General features: G+C 37.4%; 1 protein-coding gene across 2 annotated transcripts in view; it reads right to left on the reverse strand.

Moving 5' to 3' along the window:
• IFT57 (intraflagellar transport 57) overlaps window positions 1-23555 on the reverse strand; it is a 68080-nt gene that overhangs the window by 14090 nt on the left and 30435 nt on the right. For both annotated transcript variants that reach the window (XM_037148875.2, XM_037148874.2), the window contains exon 6: window positions 15352-15474. In XM_037148875.2, coding sequence (XP_037004770.1) covers window positions 15352-15474 — 123 coding nt within the window. The remainder of the gene's footprint in view (window positions 1-15351; window positions 15475-23555) is intronic.

Below are 23555 nucleotides of genomic sequence, written 5' to 3' on the forward strand. Positions count from 1 at the left end.
ATATTACTTAGAAGCAGATGCTATAATCATACATACAGAAAATGAAAAAGAATCTATAAGCCTACTCTTACAAGAGGTGAATTAGTAATTGTGTTGATATGTGTCTATGTATACTATACACACACAGGCACAGAGAATTATATAAGCCACAAATAAACAGGGAATAACTAAAAAAGATACCATATTCAATAGCACAGACTAAGAACAAAGAGACCAGTGCAATACAATCGTGTCCTGACACAGACCCACACACACATGCCTGTTTTTCATGACAAAGCCGTACACTGGTGAAAGGACAACCTTTGCTGTGAACTGAGTCAACTGCATATACAGGTGAACACCAAATAAATCTTAAGTTCTTCCTCACACCATACACAAGAACCAGTGGGCTGCAGATCCCAATGTGAAAGATAAAACAGCAAAGATACAAAAAGAAAACATAGGAGGATATCTTGGTAACATTGGGGTAAGCAAAGATTCTTAAATAAAACATAAATATTAGCTATAATCCCCTCCCCCCAAAAGATCATTTTGAGTACATTAAAATTAAGCCACTATTTATCATATGTACCAATAATAGTGAAAAGGGAAGTAAGCTAAAGAGTAGATATTTGCAATACATATATCAAAGGACTCATACTTAGGATATATAAAGAATTTTTATAAATCAAAATAAAAAGCAGATAATCCAATAATAAAATACCAAAGAGGATATCCAAATGCCAAATAAACATATGGAAAGGGACTCAACATCATTATTGGTCATTAGGAAAATACAAATTAAAATGAAAATGAGACCTTACAATATATTTACTATGATGACTAGAATAAAAAAGACTAAAACAACACTTAATTTTTTTTTTTAAATGATGAGTATAGGCTTAAACTCGTAGTGGTTTTTTTTTTAAGATTTTTATTTATTTATCTTTAGAGGGGAAGGGAAGGAGAGAGGGAGAGAAACATCAATGTATGGTTGTCTTTCATGCATCCCCTCCTGGGAACTGGCCTGCAGGGAACTGGGCTGCAACCCAGGTATGTGCCCTGGCTGGGAATCAAACTGTGACTGTCTGGTTCGCAGGCCTGCGCTCAATCCACTGAGCCACACCAGCCAGGGCTAACACTTAATGTTGATAAAGACATGGAGTAAATGGAACTTTCATACACTGCTGGAAGGAGAATAAATTTATATAACCACTTTGAAAACTATTTGGCAGGGTCTGCCAAAGCTGAACATACACATTATACTATGACCTAGCAATTCAAAATGTACATGTTTATCAAGGGACATGTCCAAGAATTTTCAAAGCAGTATTGTTTAAAATAGTTCCAAACTTCATGTAAGTCCAGATGCAGGCTACTCTGGAAGGACATGACCTGGGGTTAGGCAGCTCTCTGTCACTGTAGAAACAGACAGCTAGAGGTTGTCTACTGACCACACTATGGCTGGAGAGCAAGTCCTTGCTTATGAGGGTATCTGTACAGTTCATGTGTTTCAACCAGTGGTTAAAACTATAACTGTGGCTGCAGTGATAGAGAGGGAGGGCCAAGTATGAGCTGCAGTCCAAAAATGATCGCTCTCGAGATTTCAATGAAGAATACTGTTGTTCCCATGACATGTTTAATACCCCATCCATGGCCAATGAAAAAATTCTTTGGGACTTCCAGTTAAGATAGAGGTGTAAGTGGACATGCTTTGCCTCCTTATGCAATCATAGAGAGAATTGCTAGATCTCAAAACAAGTAATACCCAGAATCATTAGAAAATTGAGCTGTATGAAGTCCAACAACCAAGGATTTAAAGAAGCCACATTCATCCAGACTAGTAGGAGGGGCGTAGAGTCACCGAGACTGGCAGAGAGGCGGGAGAGGCAGTGGTGGCAGCAGAAGGGACAGACCCACATTCATGTATGGTGAGAAAAAATGGGGACGGATACTTTGGGAGAGAGCAATCCCAGTCCCAGGCCAGACCAAATAGCCCAAGGTTCCAGTGCCAGTAAGATAAATCCCTATAATTTTTGGCTGTAAAAACCAGGGAAGATTTGGGCAGTGGAAGAAACTGCTAGATTTTCAGGAGATTCTATTTAAAGGGCCCACATGGACTTAGAGCGTATGCAAACCCACCCATTCTGGGATTTACCACCAGGGCAACAGTTGCATGGGTGCCAGTTGCATACAGAAAGTGGATGAAGTGACTGGAAATGGGGCGAATACCTGGCAAGCCTCCAGAAGCCAGGCAGCAGCACTGCCCCCTCTTCTGAGCCCTCCCCACCACACAGAGCCACAAAGCGGTGAAGCAGGTTGCCCTGCCCTGGCAAGTACCAAAGATTCCGCCCCATACAATTTATAGGTGACTTTTCTACAATAGGCCATGCTACTAAGACAGGGAGTCAAAGTAGCTCTACCTAATACACAGAAACTGGGAGCACAGGGAGGCTGCCAAATTGAGGAGACAAAGAAAGAAGGCTCAAATGAAAGAACAGAACAATGCCCCAGAAAAAGAACTAAACAAAATGGAGATAATCAACCTATCAGACAGAGTTCAAAATACTGGTTATCAGACTGCTCAGAGAAATCACTGAGTATGGCAATAGCATAAGGGAAAAAAAGAAGGTCACACTGAGTGAAATAAAGAAAAATCTCCCATCAGTGGAGGGAAGGAGGCTGGGATTCAAATCAACAATTTGGAACATAAAGAAGAAATATGCATTCAACTAGAACAGCGAAAAGAAAACAGATTAAAAAAAAAAAAACAAGGATAGTATAAGGACCCTCTGGGATGTCTCCAAACGTACCAACATCCGAATCATAGGGATGCCAGAAGGAGAAGAGAAAGGAAAAGAAACTGAAAACTTATTTGAAAAAAAAATGAAAGAAAAATTTCCTAATTTGGTGAAGGACATAGACATATGAGTCCAGGAAGCACAGCAAGTCCCAAAGAAGTTGGACTCAAAGAAGCACACACCAAAACCCATCATAATTAAAATGCCAAAGGTTAAAGATAAAGAGAGAATCTTAAAAGCAGCAAGAGAAGAGCAGAGTTACCTACAAAGGAGTTCCCATAAGACTATCAGCTGATTTCTCAAAAGAAACTTTGCAGGCAACAAAGGACTGGCAAGAAGTACTCAAAGTGATGAAAAGCAAGGACCTACAACCTAGATAACTCTATCAGGCAAAGCTATGAATTAGAATGGAAGGACAGATAAAGTGCTTCTCAGACAAGGTAAAACTAGAGGAGTTTATCATCCCCAAGCCACTATTACATAAAATGTTAATGAAGATCTAAACTATGAACATTAAAATGGCAACAAATTCACAACCATCAACCACTGAATCTAAAAAGACAAACAAAGCAAACAAGCAGAACAGGAACAGAATCATAGATATGGAGATCTTTGGAGATCTCCAAAGGAGGGTTATCAACTGGGAGTGAGAAGGAGGAGAATGGGCAAAAAAGTACACGGGTTAAGAAGCATAATTGGTAGGCACAAAATAGACAGGGGGAGGTTAAAAGTAGTATAGGAGCTTGGCTGGTGTGGCTTAGTGGACTGACCAATGGGCCTGTGAACCAAAAAGCTGCTTGTTCGATTCCCAGTCAGGGCACATGCCTGGGCTGCAGGCCAGGTCCCCAACAAGGGGCTCATTAGAGGCAATCACACACTGATGTTTCTCTCCCTCTCTTCCTCCCTCCCAACCCCCACTATAAAAAAATAAATAAAATCTTAACAAAAATAGTGTAGGACATGCAGAAGCCAAAGAACTTACATGCACGACCCATGGGCATGAACCAAGGCTGGGGAATGCTGGAAGGACGGGAGTGCCAGGCAGAAGGGAGCAAAGAGGGAATAATTGGAACAACTGTAACAGCACCATCAATAAAACATACTCTTTAAAAACGGTAAAATTCTTTGGAAATCTGATAGCAAGAAATCAGCTTAAGTTAAAGAGGCAGAGAAGACAGCTTGACAGAAGCAGTATATGTCTAAGTTCACTGAAGCACCTATTTCTGGGACAGGTTGAGATCTTATCCTGTGGGAATAGTGTACACATTTCCCTTCTCCACGGAGAAGACTCCCCTTCCTAGTAACAGAACATTATCCGCATTCGCTTTCTGCCATTTTGCGGTTTTGCAGTCTCTTCTTGTTCTATTCATCTTCAGCTTCACCACTGTTCACATTTGTGCATTTGTATGTATATGTGTGAGAGGAAGAAAAAGAGTGAGATTGCCCATTAAAGTAAATAACCTTTTCATGAGATTGAATTACTTTCTTAATGAAAAATGACCATTACGCTGTGGGATAATTACAGATTGTGGCTTTCCTGAATTTTTAAATGAGGCATTTTTCTTTCATTGCCAGCAGCTTAAAGACTTCTGTGATATACATTTATGGTGTGAAAGCATTTTTCTTTTTAAATGTTCAAAGAACTAAACATATAATTTATGAAGAGTTGAGTATGTATATGTAGTGTATGTTGTATGTGTGTATTTGTTGCAGGGGGTGTAGGAATCATAATTGCTGGAAATATGTGTTCCCTCGGGAAGTACCTGCTTTCTAGATATTCTCATTGGAGGGGAAAATAAGACTGTGCATAGAGCTATGAGCGAAGGCCATCATGACAATCACTGGTATTCTCAAACCTGCCTATAAATGAACTGAAACTGGAAATCCATGATCTCTTAAGTAAAATACCTTGTTCTTTAGATACAGTTCTAATGTGTGCTCAGAGATCAACTTTACTGATTACCACCTGTTACTAAAGCATTTTCATATGTACACTCAGAGTTGTTATTCATGTTTATTCTACCTATAACCCTTTTCTATGACCTCAAATCTGGGTGAGGATTTCTAGACTTGGAGGAGTCACATGCCCAGAAGAGAGACTTGGCGAGGCAGACAGGGGGCGATGGGGCCCTTCCTGCCCAGAATGCAGGCACAACCCAGAGTGCGGTTCTTTCACAGGACACTGAGTGACCGCGGTGGGCAGCTGGAAGGCATGATCTTGACAGTTCCTCCCCACTTTAGGAATCTACTAATCAAAACTTTTATCTCATACTGATATTCAAAACGACAAACAAAAACCTGAAAATATAAAAGTCATCTGCATACTTGAAGAACCAAAAAACATGTGTTTTACCTTGGCATAAGTTAACAGATATAATGGAATCAAGATGACGAGAGTAAAATTTGTCCAAATAGTAAGAAATTTGCAATAAAACACGGTGATAGTGACAACTACTCTAATATCACTGACTGGAAAAATGAGTCAAGCCAATTAATAAGTACATTTTACAGGGAAGTCCAATGACAAATGGTTTCTGCTTCAACTCATATTTTATATTAAGTAATTTAAAGGAAACATTAAACCACCCTTTGCAATAATAAAATATTTTGGCAGTCTAGAAACTTTAATTATAATCAATATGTATTAATTCACTGCTCTCAATCACAAATGTCTACTTGAGGCATATCTGCTGTGAGGCATGAGTAACTTCCCTCTGCAGGACTTATATATAGCATGCAGTCTTTATTGGTTATTTCCTTAAAATCTGCTACTGTTGTTGATGTTCTTTAGTTAGAGCTGATAGTAATCTCTGAAGCACAAACACTTGTTCTATTTCCACTGTGATAAGTGAAACCTTTCCCTGATCCAGTTGAAACATTTATCACACTGAGGGTAAATAAGAAGGAAGGCATCATCAACTCTGTTTAAACACAGAATATCGTGAATGCTCAACAAGACTGTGACAGAGCAGCTAAAAAGCCTTTCCAATTGCGTAAGGATGGCTGGGTTTTTCTCCACCCCTTTGCGGTATTTTTATATGTATCATTTTAAGCACAGTATTTTTTCCCACAACCCTGATATTTGTCCTTGACCCACATGCTACAAAGAAAAAACAACTGACTTTGTGAATACAACTTTAAGTCCACAAAATGACACCATTTTTAAAAATAATTTAAAAAAACCCCAAATGGTATTTTGTTTTGTTTTTGTTCTCCTTCAAAGAAAGCTTGTCTGTACAAGTCCATCAGTGAATATTTCTCCTCATTCTCTGAGACGATGTGGCAGTTGAGTAATCATGCAGGCTGCTCTAAAAATGTATGTGTCTAGTTAATTTAGGCAGTTTATTTTGATAGCATTCACCTCTTTTTGATTATAGCAGGTGTTTCAAGGATAAATTTGCTGAAAATTGTATTTTGTTTAAACAACAGCAGCAGGTACATTTATGGCCTTACTATATTAAAAAGCATTCATTGCCTGGCAGCAATAGATAAAATTACAGACATTTATGGTAGTAATTGGAGCTATTACTTCTGCATGAAGCCTCATGGAGACCAACTTATTGCCCTCTGTATTTATATTTGTTACTGGTAATTGTAAAAGTTGATTTTTTAAAATTTAGTGCCTTATTTAGAAAAAATTGTCTTTCATTTTTCAATGAAAGGTCTACCAGAAAATCTGTAAGAATTATAAATGTAGTCTCTCTATTATTCATATTGCAGAATCTCATTTTAATGACTAATATATATATAAAATGCATTCCTATATCCTAGCCCACAGAATATATTATACCTTTTTGCTCATGGATACACGAATCCTAGCAATACGGACAACCAGAGTACAAATCTTAAGAAATTTTCTTAATTTCCCAGAGTACAAATCTTAAGAAATGTTCTTAATATCCCAACTATAACAATTTATAAATCACTACAGGTTAGGAATATTAAGAAAGCTAAATTTCATTAACACTCTTCTTATGCTGCATCCGAACACAGCGATGGCAGAAGGTCAGAGCAAATTACTCTTTCCACTGCTCTGGGATGAGAAAAATACCCTCTATTGCTTCCAGATACTGATGTGTCTACAATAGTAAAAAGAGAAAGCCTCCCATTGTACGTTTCTGCAGGATTTGGCTTCCAATTTGAAGAGACTTAGATCTAATACAGCAATTTTGAGGTCCCTCCAGGTTCATTTAAATGGAATTTCACCTGCTGATTAATGAAGGCCTGGCTCCTCCCCCCTAGGTTTCAGCTCTCAGAGCGACTGGAGAGCCCAAAGGCTCAAGAGGACTTCAATGACTCCTCCCTCAGGGCAATGACTCTTCCCAAGAGGTTTCTTCCTGTGGATCACCGAAGGTACCACCTACATGTTTTATTTATGTTAAAACAAAATCCGATTGCTTGGAGTTGAAATTTAAAGTTTAAGGTTCTTTTTACAATTGTACCCTGAGAATGGCAGACACTGAAGAACAGGTGAGGATATACAAAAAAAAAACACACAAAAAAACAACAAAACAACAAAAAAAGCAGTTCAGTGAATCAAAGGCTTGAAATAATTAGAAACACATGCTGTAGTACTTCCAAAGCCTTAAAAAAAAAAAACCCTCTATTTAAATCCCTTGTAATGAAGCTAAAGATTTACGTAATGACTAGAGACTTTTTAGTGAAATGGAGGAAGTACCTAGCCAACTATCTTTTAAAACAACAAAGCAGGAAACATTTAATTATAATTTGAAAAAAATCTAAGTCATTAATCAAAATTTTAATTGCAATTTCCACAAGGCATAAAAGCATAATAGAACATTTGTTCATTGCATTAAACACCTAATGCTAAATCATTATACAATCTTTTAGGACTAAATACTGTATAATTGAAGAAAAAGGTAAGGTTTAGTTGAAAACTGATTTTGCACTTTCTGCTCCTATGTCTTGGGAAGAAAAATATTTATTAATGTTTACTTGGTTTCTATTAAGATAAAAACACTTAACTTGAAGAAAATTGTTCTCCTGATAAAGACTAATAAGACTGATTATTTTCAGAAGCCACTTTTCCTCGGCTCAGTGAGTGAAGTTGAAGACTGAACATAGTCATGTGCTGCTTAATGACCTAAACATGCTGAAATGTGTCGTTAGGCTATTTCATCATTGTGTGAACATCACAGAGTGCACTTACACAAACCTAGATGAGGCAGCCTGTTGCACACCTAGGCTATCCACTATCACCTGTTGCTTCCTGGGCCACAAAGCTGTACAGCATGTAGACCATACTGAATACTGGGCTACAGCTGTAACAAAATGGTAAGTATTGTGTATGTAAACATAGAAAATGTACTGTAAAAATACGAAATAAAAGATTAAAATGATTCACCTGTACAGGGCACATCATAGATGCAGCTTGCAGAACTGGAAGTTGCTCTAGGTAAACCAGTGAGTGAGTGGTGAGTGAATGTGAGGGCTCCCAGAGCGACTGAAGTGTACAACTAATGTGCACATTATTGTGCACTACTTGGACACTACCGTAGATTTTATGAACACTGTACACTTAAGATACACTAAATTTACAAAACAGCCTGAGATTAGATCAAGAACAAGATGTATGAGGCCACTGCTGATGTAACATAACATACTGTTTTACACCAGACTATAAACACTGTATGACTAGGCAACACTAAATTTATAAAAAATATTTATCTTTATAGTAAACTAAACTTAGCTTACTATACAAACGTTTTACTTTACAAATGTTTTAATTTTTTAACTTTTCAATTCTTAAAATAATGCAGCTTAAAACAAAAGCATAGTACAACTATACAAAAATATTTTAAAATAAAAATCCTTATTCTATAAGCATTTTTTAATTAGTTTTTTTAGCTTTTTAAACTTTTTTGTTAAAAAAACTAAGACACACAATAGCCTACAAGCTACACGGGGTCAGGATCACCAACATCACTGACCTCCACCTCCGCATCTTGTCCCACTGCAAGGTCTTCGGGGGCAACGGCAAACACAGAGCTGGCAGCTCCTGTGATCCCTCTTCTGGAAGGCCTTCTCAGGGACCAACCTGAGGCTCTTCCAAAGGAGGTGTCACTTCTTTCAGAAATATGTCCATGGTGATTTGGTTTGGTTTTTTCTTCTCATCATATATTTGCTTGTAAGCAGATAATACACCAGGAACATCCTTCTCTATTAATGACATCTACAGTGTTACTAGGCCATAGAAATATTTTAGCTCCATTGTAACCTTATGGGACCACCATCACATATGCACTTTGTCATTGACCAAAACACTGCACATGACTATACACAAATGGACAAAAGACAACAGCCAGACCATTATACAAAATAGAATTCTGACCCACAATCTGTAGCAACCAGTCCAGGAAGCCAAGCTCTGTAGCAATAGGCCCCAAATGATCAAGATTTAATAAATGCCAGCTTTCTCCTTTCCCCAGACCACTTCCAATGTAAAACCAATCAGACAAGGCCAAATATACTCCCCTAATCAACCACATAGGAGGCCCTGCTACTAGACGGCCTGCCTCCAAATTCTAGTCACCTGAACATATATGAGGCCTCCCCTTTCCCCACCATAAATCCTCCTGCCTGCCTTTGACTCTCTGCCAAATGCAAACGATGGTGGATGGCTCCCTTGCTATAGACCAAGCACTGAATAAACAGCCTTTGCTTGTTCTCATTTAGGTGCTCTCTGTTTATTTCCACAAAGTCAAATAAAGGCTTCCCCTTTTATAGTAAAAAGAAAACTCAAAGATGGAATAATTTTCTTCAATGAAAGCATTAAGTATTTAGTGACTCAATCAGAAACAGAAAAAGTTAAATGTGTGTGTGTGTGTGTGTATCCACATTTTCTACTGTCCCAGAAACATGGGACATGTAGAATTCTTTGGCAGCTCAGTTTCAACTACTATTATTACTGTCAACTGATTCACCTAAAAGGTAAAAATATATATTATTGAAGAGTTAAAAATATTTCAGTTATATAGAAAAACATTATCTTTCAATAACTGTCATAAAATACCCTGGAGAAGAGGCCCTCGCACAACTGAAAAAAAGTAACAGCAGCTACAACCTAAAGGCGGATCTGATGTACACTCCTGCAGTGATGAGTAATTACACAAGATTTTCAAATCTAATTTCTTTTAATCTTCATTTCTTCATTTCCGAGTCCTGCTCTCCATGTGTCGCCTTTTAACTGGACGTGTAACTTCAACAACAATTTGTTTCTCTAAAATGACTCAATGACAGATCCCATTTCTTACCATTGGCTTGTGTTCTTCGATATTATGGTTCTTTTGCTTGCCCACAGTCTAACCACCAGCTCCTGCATGACTCCGCCCTGTCATTCCCCCACCCAGACTGTGGACCTCTTGTTTTGATCCTGATCTGCTGAGCTTGGCCAAGCCATGTCTGCTACCTGCTACTCAGCTAGAGATTCGTGGTAATCTTTCAGCATTACAGACAACCACGAAAGTTATGGTTTACAATTTTTAAGGATATGTGCAAATACCCAAGATGTTATGTTAAAAAAAAGAAGTATAATCTCAACTATATACCCAAAAATACACAGAAATAATGTTCAAAATATTTTAAGTAATTCTTCTGGCATCATTGTAAGTCCTTTACATATGTTAATTCATTTAATCCTTTTAATAACTCTTTGAAGTAGGTTTTATAACGAAGCCCTTTTTACAGATGAGGAAACTGAGGCACAGAGTGTTTAAATAACTTGTCCACAGTGTCCAGGAGTTAGGAGTTAGAATCAGGATTTGTACTCAAGCAAACTGGATACAGAATTTGTGCCTTTAGCCAGTATGGTATATTGTTACTAATCAATTGCTACAAGCCTGGAGCAGGTTGCAGTATATCTACCTGTCACTTACTAGGCAGAGGCAAGTTACTTCTCTGTTTCTATTTCTTCATCTGTAGTCCAAGGTACCTGCATCTCACAGGGTCATGGAAAGGATTAAAGGAGTTACTATATGTGAAGTGCTAAGAAGAGCACTTGGCACACAGCGAACACTTAGTAAATATCAGTTACTATTATTATCATCATATTAAAAAGATTTACCAAAATGATACTTACATGAATCTGATTATATCCACATGTAAGAATATAAGACTGATGTTTCTAAATATTCTTTTTAGTGATGAAAGCATATGAAATTTTGTAAATCCTTCCTAAATACTGATATAGGCACTGAATATAAGAGGGCTATGCTAGAAAACAGTAATGTTATCATAGCAATATTGTTACATAATAATAAACATTTATTAGGTACTGACTTGTGTCAGACACTGAACTTGATGCTTTATAATAACTCTGTAAAGTAGTAATATAATTAGTCCAATTTTACTGATGAGGTAAAGTACCTTGCCCTGTGTCACGCAACTAGTAAGTGGTGTAAGTATAAATCCTGGGCACCAAGGGAAGGTGTGCGAGACAGGCTCCATTTTTTCTGGGTCTTTATGGCTACCACAGTTCCACTAAGTTTCTGAAACTTTTGTTGAATAAATGAGAAACTGATAGACTAAATGTGTGATTGCTACCTTCTAAAACTTTGTATTTATTTAACAAATACAAATTGAGGTGAATTTACTTACTTCACCTCAACTGAGGTATATTTATTTATTTTACAAATACAGAGAAGTGAAGGGAGGGAGAAAGAGAAGGAGAGAAACATCGATTGGTTGCTTCTTGTGCCCTGATTGGGGGAGAAGCCCACAACCCAGGCATGTGATGCCCCACCGAGTCATGTGGGTCAGGGCTGATTGCTGCCTTCTAATTCACAGCATGCTGATTGCCCCCTCTCCCCTTGAAATATTGCTTTCATATTATTTTTATAATCAAAAACAAAATTGTATTTTAAAAAGACTCAGAGATTAGAATAATTCTTGACTAGTTATAGATTTAAATCTATTCTGATAATAATCACAGATGTTTACTTTTAGTTTTAAATTCCACCAAAGTAGTAATGTAACACTTGTGAGTACTATTGGGTCTAATAGAGAACAATCCAAAAGATAAAAACACAGCAGCAAAGAAAAGTGTAAGAGAAATAAACAGAAAAAAAAAATAAGGAGGGAGAGAACAAAAGTAAAAGATACAGAGTCACGGTGAAGCAACAATACTTGTAGATGACTTTATAATGTTAGGTGATACTGACATCTCCTTGAGCAGATGTCCTCAGACAGCCCTTCTAAGGAATTAATTCCTGAGCCTACTCACGTAATCATAAATGAGGTATTAACTAGAGTGGAATGACCTAGGATTTGGCTGAATTTATTGACTCTCATGACAAAACTTCTTGCTCTACCTTTAGCTGAGTTATTCCTAGTTTGGGCAGATCTGAGTTGGGTCTCTGGGTGTATAACGACTCTACAAGTGACCGCCAGGAAGCGCCCTTTATAACCAACTCTAAAAAGGGAACTATAGTATAGTCCATTCGAGCTAGCACATGACAAAAATCTTTCATCCCCATTGTGGTACATACTACTTCGATTTTGGGCAACATATTTATTTTCCTAATTGTAATTTGTTTAAGCTAATATAAAATCTGTTTACATTCTTGAGAACTAGCAACAGTAACGAGTGCTGCCAGAAACAGGGACAAGCTAGCCTGCAATAAGAACCTGATGGCAACCTCACGGAGAATATACAAAGTGAAATACTGGTATACTATAGGATCTCATCAAAGCATACATGTTATAAGCAAACAGGACAGAAAAGGAGATTTGCTTTTTTGTAATTCTCTGCTAGGAAGCATACAAGGAATATAATTAACTTAAAAGTAAAGGAAAACAAACATTTGATTCAGTGCCAATAAATATGGGCTTATTTACTACTAACACAAGATCATTTAAAAGAAATTTATATTGGATTTAAATAATGGAAGCCCTTTATTGTTTATATCCCACATATCTATGCTCCTTAAAAATTAATCTAACAGTGATTAGTAAAACATATTGATCTGAAAATAATTCATTTTTTCCCCTCAAACACCAAGTTAAAATCTCTAAATGTCCACAATAGCCTCATGTGAGTGAAGGTTATTATTTTGGCCAAAATAAAGGCGCGGTTTTGGTGTTGGCAGGGGCGAGAGTGAGGAAGAATTGGACCCACTGCCACGGTGGAGTGTCAGCCTCTGGTGACGAGGATAATGGGTCTGAGACACCGCACAGGTAACCAGGTTCTTTGTGTTTCTTTTTTTTTTAATATATTTTATTGATTATGCCATTACAGTTCTATTCCCCCCCTTCATTCCCCTCCACCCTGCACACCTCTCGCCCACCATTCCCCCTTTAGTTTATGACCACTTGTATCAAGTTCTTTAGATTCTATATTTCCCATACTATTCTTGCCCCCAGCTATCTTCTACCTACCGTCTATGCTATTTATTTTCTGTACCTTATCCCCCCTTCTCCTTCTCCCACTCCCCTGTCTAAGAAAAAGAAGATAAAAAAACATGAACAGTGAAAGGACAGCAAACTCACAGTTACTAAGAACCACACCTAAAACAAAAACAAACTAAGAGGACAGCTAGATCAGGAGCAGAACCATAGAAATGAAGATCACATGGAGGGTTTGTGTTTCTGATACATACAAAAACATTGCTCTACTCACTAGTACAATATTTTCTCAACTCAGTGTATGATTTTATTTTCCTTCAAGAAGTTGAATAAAAAGTTGCCCATAAAGTTGTATTTCCCATTTGCTACAACTGACATACTTAGACAAAAGAAAAGTTTGTGAAATACTGGACACAAAGATCCAATGATAATTCTCAATCAAATATGACTTTACATTGGTATGTTTTACCACAAAAATCTAAATTCGAAGTGATATTCACATACTGTAAAAAATGCTACAAAAAATACCCAAAACTTTATCTGACATTTTGAAACATTGCCTATAAAGCCTGATTGCAATTAATTTGCCACCAAATATTCTCACAAGATCAAGGCCAGTCATGTACCACGTGAGACTAAGAGTCCAACTTTCAACTGGTTAATCCCTCCCCAGGCAGAACACTGGTTCCCTGCAAACCCATTATTTTGATGACTATGATACTGGTTTGTAACAGAATCTGACCTGCACTTAATTTTGTAAAAATGTACATGTTGGCAGTTACATTTATATGTCTTTTTTATTCAGTTACTTCTATTATGTGGAAATTAATGACAGTGTTTACTAACAAATTTAAAAAACTCTTGTTATTGTACTGGGCTCTAAAGGAAATGTTTGATTTCAAGAGTTTACTTAGTTTTAAAGGAAACAAATTAAACTTGCTTCCTTGTGGGATTAAGGTGTACTTGAGCATTCCCAACCACACAATTATTTTAACATGTCATTCTAACTAATTCACAATAATAGTCACTTTTAATTTTAGGAAGAGACTTTGTTCTAACAAAACTAAATTATCAAAAATGGAATTTTTAGAAAAATAATTTTGCAACTTATGACTTTCAGCAGAGATCTAATCAGCGAAGAAATTCTTATTAATGAGTATTTATAGAAAAGAGATACATAAACAACGAATTCACTCTCAACGTAGTCAAACAATAGCTATCCTCCACAATGACTGAACGTATGGTAAACGGGCTGTAGAATTTGCCCACTTACTTGGATAAAGTTGGTTTCACAGCTATTCACAGTCTAGTTAACACCTTCGCTCCCCTTATCCTGCTCCACCCCATGCCCCGGGAGTCTAGGCCACCTCTTACGTGCTGTAGGACACCGTTCTGCAAATCCAAATCCAGATGTTCTAAGAATAAATCAGCTTCCAGGGCTCTCTGAAAATAGAAATCTTTGTAGGGCTTCTACTTTGGGGGCAGACACGGGACCTCGTTTTCAGACGGACACCCTTCCTTAGAACATTGTTTCATAATGCTGAGGCTTGTTTCTAGCCTCCAAGGTTGAATATCCTTTAATTTCTTTACCTAGATGTCTCTCTAACCCCTTTTGTAAAGAATAACAAGAATAACATTGTCTAGTCACCTATTAGCTCATTCTGAAGTTCTTACTTATAAATTGTAGGTAAAAAGAAAGTAGAAACTTGATTAAATGGACCAGTTCACCTAGCTTAATCCCCAGATCTTATTGCACATGATTTCTTGATTACTTTCTTAATATTTAACTTCTAATCATATGTAGTTAATAGATAATATAAGGCAGCTTCCAGGAAGTCATCTATTTTACCATTCAGCAGAGTTCTTAATCATCGTCTAACTCTACTCAGTCATGGAATTTCAATTTTATTCACTATTCACCTAAACAAAAATATGACTGCAAAAAATATATCAAAATATATTCAGAAAATACCTTTCAATCCCAGGGAAACATGAAGTGGTGCAAAACATTTTAAAGATCTATTCCTTGTTTTGTTCCATTGACCATATTACATTATTCATTCAATGTCAATTTATTAAGTCTCCAATAACACAATAACTGGAAACTGAACCCTAACACCCTTCTTAAATCACTGGTATGAGAGTGCCCTTGCCCCTGAATTTGCCTTATAAAAGTCTATTTGAGCAAAATGTGCTCCTTCTTCTCTACCTTATTGTCAGTCCGAATCGTGACTTTCAGCTGGGGTAGTACACGCTCCACTTCTAGACTCCATTCTGCAGCATCTGTTGTGGATTCTAAAATATCTTCTTGTTTGGCAGACTCGTTCATATCCTAAGAAAGGAAAGATATCACAAGATGGAGAGTTTATAAAAAGAAGTAGTAAAATTGTGAGGCATTTTAGCAGGACTACACAACTCATATCAAGCATGGTAGTGTTAAAATTATAGTGGCAGCAGAAATTCTTTTCTGTCCTGATCCATGTTGAAAGGAAATAATGCACCAACTTGGTAGAATAGCAAAATTAATATATTTTTTTAAAAAGCAGAAAATACATGATTCAACTATTTTAAAGTAAATTTTATTGTAGTTTTCTCATTACCATTTAACTATTTTTATAACCAATATTTTTAAAATACCACAATTAATTCAGTGGGAAATACTATCAAGTGGAGAAACCATTTAGGTTTGTTACGTGGTAACAGTAGGAAACATACACACATTTGATATGAAAACATTTCCTTACTGACAATACAAACCCCCGATCTTAAAGACAAAAAAGATAAGATCCTAAAAACAAAGGGCTTATTCTTTATAGATTTTTGTACTCATAATTAAAGTGATATTCTGGTTAGGCTGAAATATAATGTAGGTTAAAAATGTGATTTAATGCAGACCTATCTGAACTCAAATACAGTGCGGGCCAAATTTCTGCACTTGGTTTCTGCTGTTGAGTAAGAAAGTCAATTCATGCCTATTTTTTTTTTAATTTTTAAAAAACTATTTATTTATTTATTTTTAAAATTTATTTATCTTTAGAAGGGAAGGGAAGGGAGAGAAATATCAATGTATGGTTGCTTCTCTTGCATCCCCTGCTGGGAACTGGCCCCTGCTGGGAACTGGCCTGCAACTCAGGCATGTGCCCTGACTGGGAATCGAACCGCGATCTTTTGGTTCACAGGCCCATGCTCAATCCACTGAGCTACACCAGCCAGGGCTAATTCATGCCTGTTTTTGAATTAAAAAGGGAACCTTTCTTTTTCTCCCCATATTCTTAGCCCTTTACATTTCAGTACTGAGTACGTATAAATCTGAAAATGCAAAAAATATATAACCAATATTTAAAGATACCACAAAGCATTAGTGAAACTATCAGTGAGAAATCCATTTAGGTACCTTGTTACGAGAAAAGTAAGGAAAATAAAATATAAAACATTTATTATTGACAATACAAACCCCCGATCTTAAAGACAAAAAAGATAAGATCCTAAAAGATCCTAAAGATATAGATTCTAATTTGAACAAACAATCTACAAAAAGATGTTGTTGAGAACATCATAGAAATCTGAATGTGGAAGAGTATATGATATTAAGGAACTATTAATTTTATAGATATGATAATGACATGGTGGTTATATATTTTAAAAGTCCTTAAAATTAGAGATAAATGCTGAAATATTCCAGATGAACTGACATGATGTCTGAACCTTCCCATTTCGGGGCGAATACAGGAGAGGGTGTTCTAAGGGGAAACACAGTTGTCCCAATGTTAGCCACTGCATCCGGGCACTGTTGCATGAGGGTTCATTACCATATTCTCTCTAATTGGGTATGTTTAAAATATTCCATAATACAAAACTTAAAAATAAAAGACTATACACTGTATAAACAACCTCATGGTAAATTATACTCTCAATGTTAACTTACATCACTAAACGACATTTCTTAGAAGGAAGCTCACTGACTAATCTCCCCAGTCTAGTCTAACACTAGGTACAAGAATAACCTTATATTGGCATTTGTATTTTAGAGGGAGCCTGAGGTCTTTGGGAGCTTTGAACTCACTCCCGAGTGAGTCTCTGGGCACTACTGACATAAATCCTCTCTCTCCCACCTCCTGGCTCACTTTAGCCAAGTCCTGAGTAGACTCAGACTTAAAAGGAACATATATTGCTTTTTGTTCAGAAACTCAGGGGTCTTTATAGTTCTAACCACACAAGTAGAGGATGGATAACTAACACATGCTTTTATATTTTATAATAAGTGGTCTGAATTTATTGTTACATCCTATTTAAACAACCAGAAGTATTAAAAAATATAAGCATTAATTTAAGAAAAGTAAAATGTGGAAACTCTAAGTAAAAATGTTTGAGATGCTCTTTTAAACATTCCAGCACTCCTTTGAATACAGAAACATTGAATTCTCTTGAGTACTTATTAGAATGTTATGTGCATCCCTATAAATTGAATCCAGGGTAGCAGAAGAACGCCACAGCTAGGAAGGAATGGCAGCATTCACAAAGTAGACATATGTGAGGTTATGTGACTATGTGATGGCAGGAAAAGAGATACTGGGTCTTCCAGTTAAAACCTAGAGCCATGGCAAAAGCTCTTTATCATGCAACTCCACACGGACACCCTTAACATGCATATACTTGGAGGAGCCAGGTAATGCAACTTATGGTACGTCCCATTACTTGTTCTGGCTCTGGGAGGCCCGACTGTGACTAGCTCGCTTTCCACAGCAAACAAGGAAGACTTGTGGGGCTGACAGTGGGAGTGCTAGTGGTATGGGAGCCCTTTGATATTTGGGGCGTGTGGGCGGTATATACACGGGTTTGTTCCTGCAGGGTTATGGGTCCCCCGTACCCCAATGCCACAGAGCCAGGCAGAGCCAAAGGGGCATATCCTCCAAGCAGCAGTTCGGTATGAATCTTAATAGAAGGTAGATATGCTGGTCACTGATTTAAAAATAAACCTGATTTAAGGAACCAGTGTTTGGGTGACTTGAAGCTGGATGCTACTGATTAATTCCTTGAACCAATACTCACAATCCTGTCCCTTCATTCCCACTCCTCCTTCTGTCATTCCTTATAGGAGGGTGGAGTCGCAATCCCCAAATTAGGCCAGAGAGGGTGCCCCTGCAGATTCTCACTTTCTTCAGGCTTGAACAGAGTTGTTCAAGTTGTACAAAATATACTCAAAACTTCTACTCAAAGAAGAGCACATTTCTCTAACTTTCTCAAATGCAGATGGGTTAGCACTGGCCCTGTTTGAATCAGACTCATAATCTAAGAGTAGGGTACATGGAGATCAAACACTCCATTAAGATATCTTAGTGCATAAGCTATTTATTTTTTTACAGGGCCCTTTAGTAAGTTGCATTTACCCTTCTTAGCTTATTATTTGGTTCCCTTAAGCAATAATTTGCTAACTCCTGTTCCTAATGTTCTAAAATGTTTTAATGCTCAAAAGTTTTCACTTACTCCTGGGCCACAAACAATATACTGGGGGAAATGGCCCAGTTACTAACTGAAGGCAAAAAGAGAACATTAGGCTTGGGAGAGCAGCATTAACTCATTCAAACTATATAGTCTCTTTCTACTTCTATGTTTACACATCTATTTCATAACCTCAGTCCTCACTCAAAATTTCCAAAGGCCCAATAAGTGGATACATTAACGGAGCAGGCTCTATATACAAAGTATAAATCACTTTAAAACTACATACCATGCCTTGGTTATAGTACTTTGAGAAAAACTTTCCTTTCTCATTGTTTCTCTATTTAACAAATGGTATTTTATGTGGAGCTATTAGTAAAAGAGAAATAAACTGTTGTTCCCATTTAATCAAAATTTTCTATCATCATGACAAAGTCCCTCTCTGAGACAATATTAACTAAGATAAAGCATAGCCCTTCGGAAATTGTGTTTTTCAGTTAATGCTGCTGAAAAACCAATTAGAAGCTCAATAATACACAGGCTATCCAAAAGTCTCATTTATAATTAATTAATTTACCAATAAGCCATTTGTTTAGCTTCCATAAGATGTGAGGTGAGAATCCAGGCACTGTGCTCAGTGTGGAAAGATACACAGAGGGCGAGAATAGTGTGGGAAATGTAGAAGCTAAAGAACTTGTGACACATGGACATGAACTAAAGGGGAGGAATGTGGGCGGAGGGGGTGTGCAGGGTGGAGGGGAATGAAGGGGGGGGGGAAATGGGACAACTGTAATGGCATATTCAATATATTTAAAAAAACAAAAAATAATAAAAATTTTAAAAAAGTGAATAGCCCCCCCAAAAGGATTTAATCCCTGTCTGCAAAGAATTTACAGCTGATTAGGAAGAATCTGAAGCTAGTTAATGGGGGTAAAGATTGGTCCTGTGAAAAAAGAGACTCATGAGAACTGACTCTGACACTGCCGAAGGAAAAACCAAAGATACCAGTCTACACCATTCCTTAACAACCCTGGACTTCCACAGAGGGACACACCATGAAAGCCAGTTCAAGGATCAAACATGTAGTGTTAAGTCCGCTCAGAATTCTTTCCAGTAAGTAATCTCCCCTTTTCCCAGGTAATATTAATGGGATGATTAAGCATCTGAAGAAATACTATGTTCTGGGTCTGTGTGTGCACGAATGTGTAAATGAAAGTATTTCCAAAACTTGTCTAATCATGAATACCCTACAATACTTCCCTTGATCACTGAGAAACAACAACTTGTCTAGACAAGGGAATATATATGTCTACATGAACAAATCCAAGAGTGAGGCTCAAAGGCTCAACCATCCATGAGAAGACATTTACCGGGACTCGGAGACCCTAAATGGGAAGTTAAAGAGAGATCACAAGTTCAGGTGGGAGCTGGCCAGTAGAACCTAGATAGATCATCACAATGTCCAGGGCAGAAACTGAATTCACAGACTTACAAGTGAACATGGATATGAAGAGAGGACCAGAAAATCCCACTACTAAACTAGCAATGAAACAAGCGCAAGTGGAGATTGCTTGCTTGTTTTCAACTGGCAAGCCCAATTTCTGTCTCTTGAAAGGATGAGGCATCACTGTCAGACTGGATACTGGACACTAGTAAAGGCCAACATTTACTGACCATAATACTACCTTTTTTTGATGTCTCTTACTGTACTATTCTGTAACACAATGACATCCACAGGGCTGAGAAACCTGAACATGACTGATCTCACAGTAAATAACACCAGATGGCTATAACTTTCTCCATTCTTGTCTGGTTTTAAAGTGTTCCAGTAGCTTTTCTTGTTATCAAGATAACAAGGGATCACCTTTGGGTGTTTCCTTGCTTGCCTGCAGAGTAACTCTTCCTCCTCCTGCACAGCTGTGGGTTTAGAACCCTACTACCCAGGCTTGTTAGGATTTAGGTAAAGTAAGAATTCAGGAGGAAAGAAGTGAGAGCACTGGGAGCAAAGGATATGAGGTTGAGAATCCTCATAAACATTTTTAAAAATGGAAGTGGATATACTTATATTGGTTGCTCACAGGCGTTGTTTTGTTCATCTTTCCTCATTTGATGCTTTGTTCAAGATAGGGTTGGCCAAAAAGCTAAGTAGTAAATATAACATGGATGGTACTACCTTAATTAGCAGGTGTTTCTGCTAAGGGTCTCTAGTGTTCTTTCTTTACCATCCATCAATAAGCAAAAAGCTAGACAAGAGGGATAAATAAGAAACTGTTTTAATCAAGGAGAGTGTTCGCTCAAAATCCAATGACTAACAAATCATAGTTAAGGCAGAGAGTTAAATCCTTTCGTGTTCCTACAAGTCAATTCTACTTCATGATTAAAGGAGTGTAACTCCTGAGTGTGATTCATTCAATCTTTCCAAATTAGATTTTACATGATTTTTTAAAAAGATTTTATTTATTTATATTTAGAGAGAGGGGAAGGGAGGGAGAAAGAGAGAGAGTAACATCAATGTGTGGTTGCCTCTCACGTGACCCCCACTGGGGACCTGGCCTGCAGCCCAGGCATGTGCCCTGACTGGTAATCGAACTGGCGACCCTTTGGTTCGCAGCCTGGGCTCAATCCACTGAGCTAGCAATCCAGGGCAGGCTGTAAATGATTTAACACATTACTATAAAGAAAAATGTTTAATACCATACAAAAAGTATTTTCATATTTGTTCTGAATAGTTAAACTAAACCCTGGCTATAATCTACCAAAATAAATAGATCCCTCCAAAAACAACATTTATAAAAAATAGTGTATTTATTCTTACATGTTTAAACTTCAGTCACCTTCAAAGTACTTTGCATTTGATGCAATACACCTATCAAGACTTTTTTCCACTGCTCAAAACAGTTTTTGAACTTGACAATTTTGATGCCTTTTAGTGCTTCTGCTGTTTTTTGTTTCACCTCTTCCACATCAGCAAAACATTTCCCTTTGAGGGCATTTTTCATCCACAGAAACAAAGAAAAAGTCGCTGAGGGCAAGATTGGTTGAGTAGGGAGGATAGGGCATGGGGGTCATGATGTTTTTTTGGTCAAAAACTACTGAACACTTGGCCCCATGTGGGCAGGTGCACTTGTAAATCACCCGTCACGAAATGGGAAAACACAGAGTCTTCAGCCCTGACTGCTGTGGTTCAGTGGGTTGAGTGCTGGCCTGTAAACTCTAGGGTCAGTGGTCCGATTCTCAGTCAGGACGCATGCCTGGGTTGCAGCCCAATAAGGGCCATGTGAGAGGCAACCACACACTGATGTCTCTCTCCCTTTCTTTCTCCCTCTCTTCGCCTCTCTCTAAAAATAAAATTTAAAAAATCTTTAAACAAATTCACTGAAGCCCACACACACGCAAAACGCCAGCAGGTAGACTGACACAGATGGGTTCCGAGAACCCCCACTCGGTGGGGGAAGCCTGTTGTACAACAAAGGACCAGAAGATGCTTCTGGTTTTTGGGGGGTCCCCCTTGTATGAAGTTCATTTTTTAGGTTCAATTTTAAGATTATCCAAAAATTTCATCCTGACTTATAATGTGAACTAAGATTTGCATAAATTATGCTCCTACAAATTAAAAAAAGTAAAAAGCTCCCCAAATTCACACAAAATTAATTTTCCACTAATTATTTTTTAATGAGAATTTCAAATTACTATTGAATGAGACCTCAACTTCCAGTATTATTTCTGTTTATTATATCAGACACCTAACTTTGCTACTGCTTTAGCTATTTTAATGTACATTCTGTGGTAAGATAAAATCATTTCTGAATTTTTAGTTTTCTTAAAAGAAAGTACTCTAAGAAGTATATATGGAGAAACTACTATAGATATTATCTTGGTGATATAGATTATGCAAAATAAGTTTAATTCTTTATGGTCTGACTTTCTACAAAACTTCTTTTCTTTGACATGGCAACTTCTTGGATATATCCATGCCCAAATTCCTCTGAAGAGCTCAATTCATATACCTTCTGAAAGGGGCGTGAATGTCCAGTTAACTGTCAAGATTGAATATGTAGTCCCAAGACTCACGGGAAAGGGAACTAAGTTGGATTGAAAATCGCCACCTTATGTTGTAAATGTTAAGAAGATGAGCCCCACCTCTGCTCACTCACTAGGCATCGGTCAAGTTACTCAATCTCTCTAAATCTCAGGGTTCTTGTCTGTCAAATGGGGATAATGATAGTTACCTCTCAGTGAAATAGTTGCTCCGAGAATTAAGTTAGGTGATGCAAGACTTGCACAGTGCCTAATAGAAAGCTATCCGCCCATACATTACAGCAGTCATTCTTATCATTATACGCCAAGCATGGGTTAGGTGCACAATCGTAACACCATAGGGTGTTATTATTCCCAGGGTGTCTTATTCCCATTTTTGCACATGAGTAAAATGAGCTAAACAGCAGTTAGGGAATGTTCCCAATGTCACATCATTAGTAAGTGTCATGGCCCAGGCAACGTTACTCTAGAGCACAAACTCTGAAACATCTTACTATATATATGCCTCCTGATCCTTTGTCCTATAGGTTACAACTATACTCCCCTTGTTTATCACTTGTCTTTTAACTTTATGGCATTCCCCACCCCAACCCACCCCTACATATACAAGGTTTTCATTTTTATGTTATTCAGATTTACCAGAATTTTTCTTCTATGGTGTTTAGTTTTCTTGCCCTGCTTTATCATGCCTATTGCAACTCATGGATACAACACTTGTCATTCTTGTTTTAGTGTCTCACCATTCTTTAATTTTTTGATCCACGGGGGTTTTATCTGTGTGTAAGATATGAGGGAGTGGTCTACCTTTTTTCACCAAATGAATAGCTTGTTATCCTCTCACCATTTAATTGAATAGTTCAGTTTTCCTCACTGATTTGCATTGCTTCATATATTAATATCACTACATATTTGAATTATTTTATGAACTCTGCATTA

The sequence above is a fragment of the Artibeus jamaicensis genome, unplaced genomic scaffold, assembly GCF_021234435.1.
Source record: "Artibeus jamaicensis isolate MK-2021 breed Jamaican fruit bat unplaced genomic scaffold, CSHL_Jam_final contig_3126, whole genome shotgun sequence".
Taxonomy (NCBI): Eukaryota; Metazoa; Chordata; class Mammalia; order Chiroptera; family Phyllostomidae; genus Artibeus; species Artibeus jamaicensis.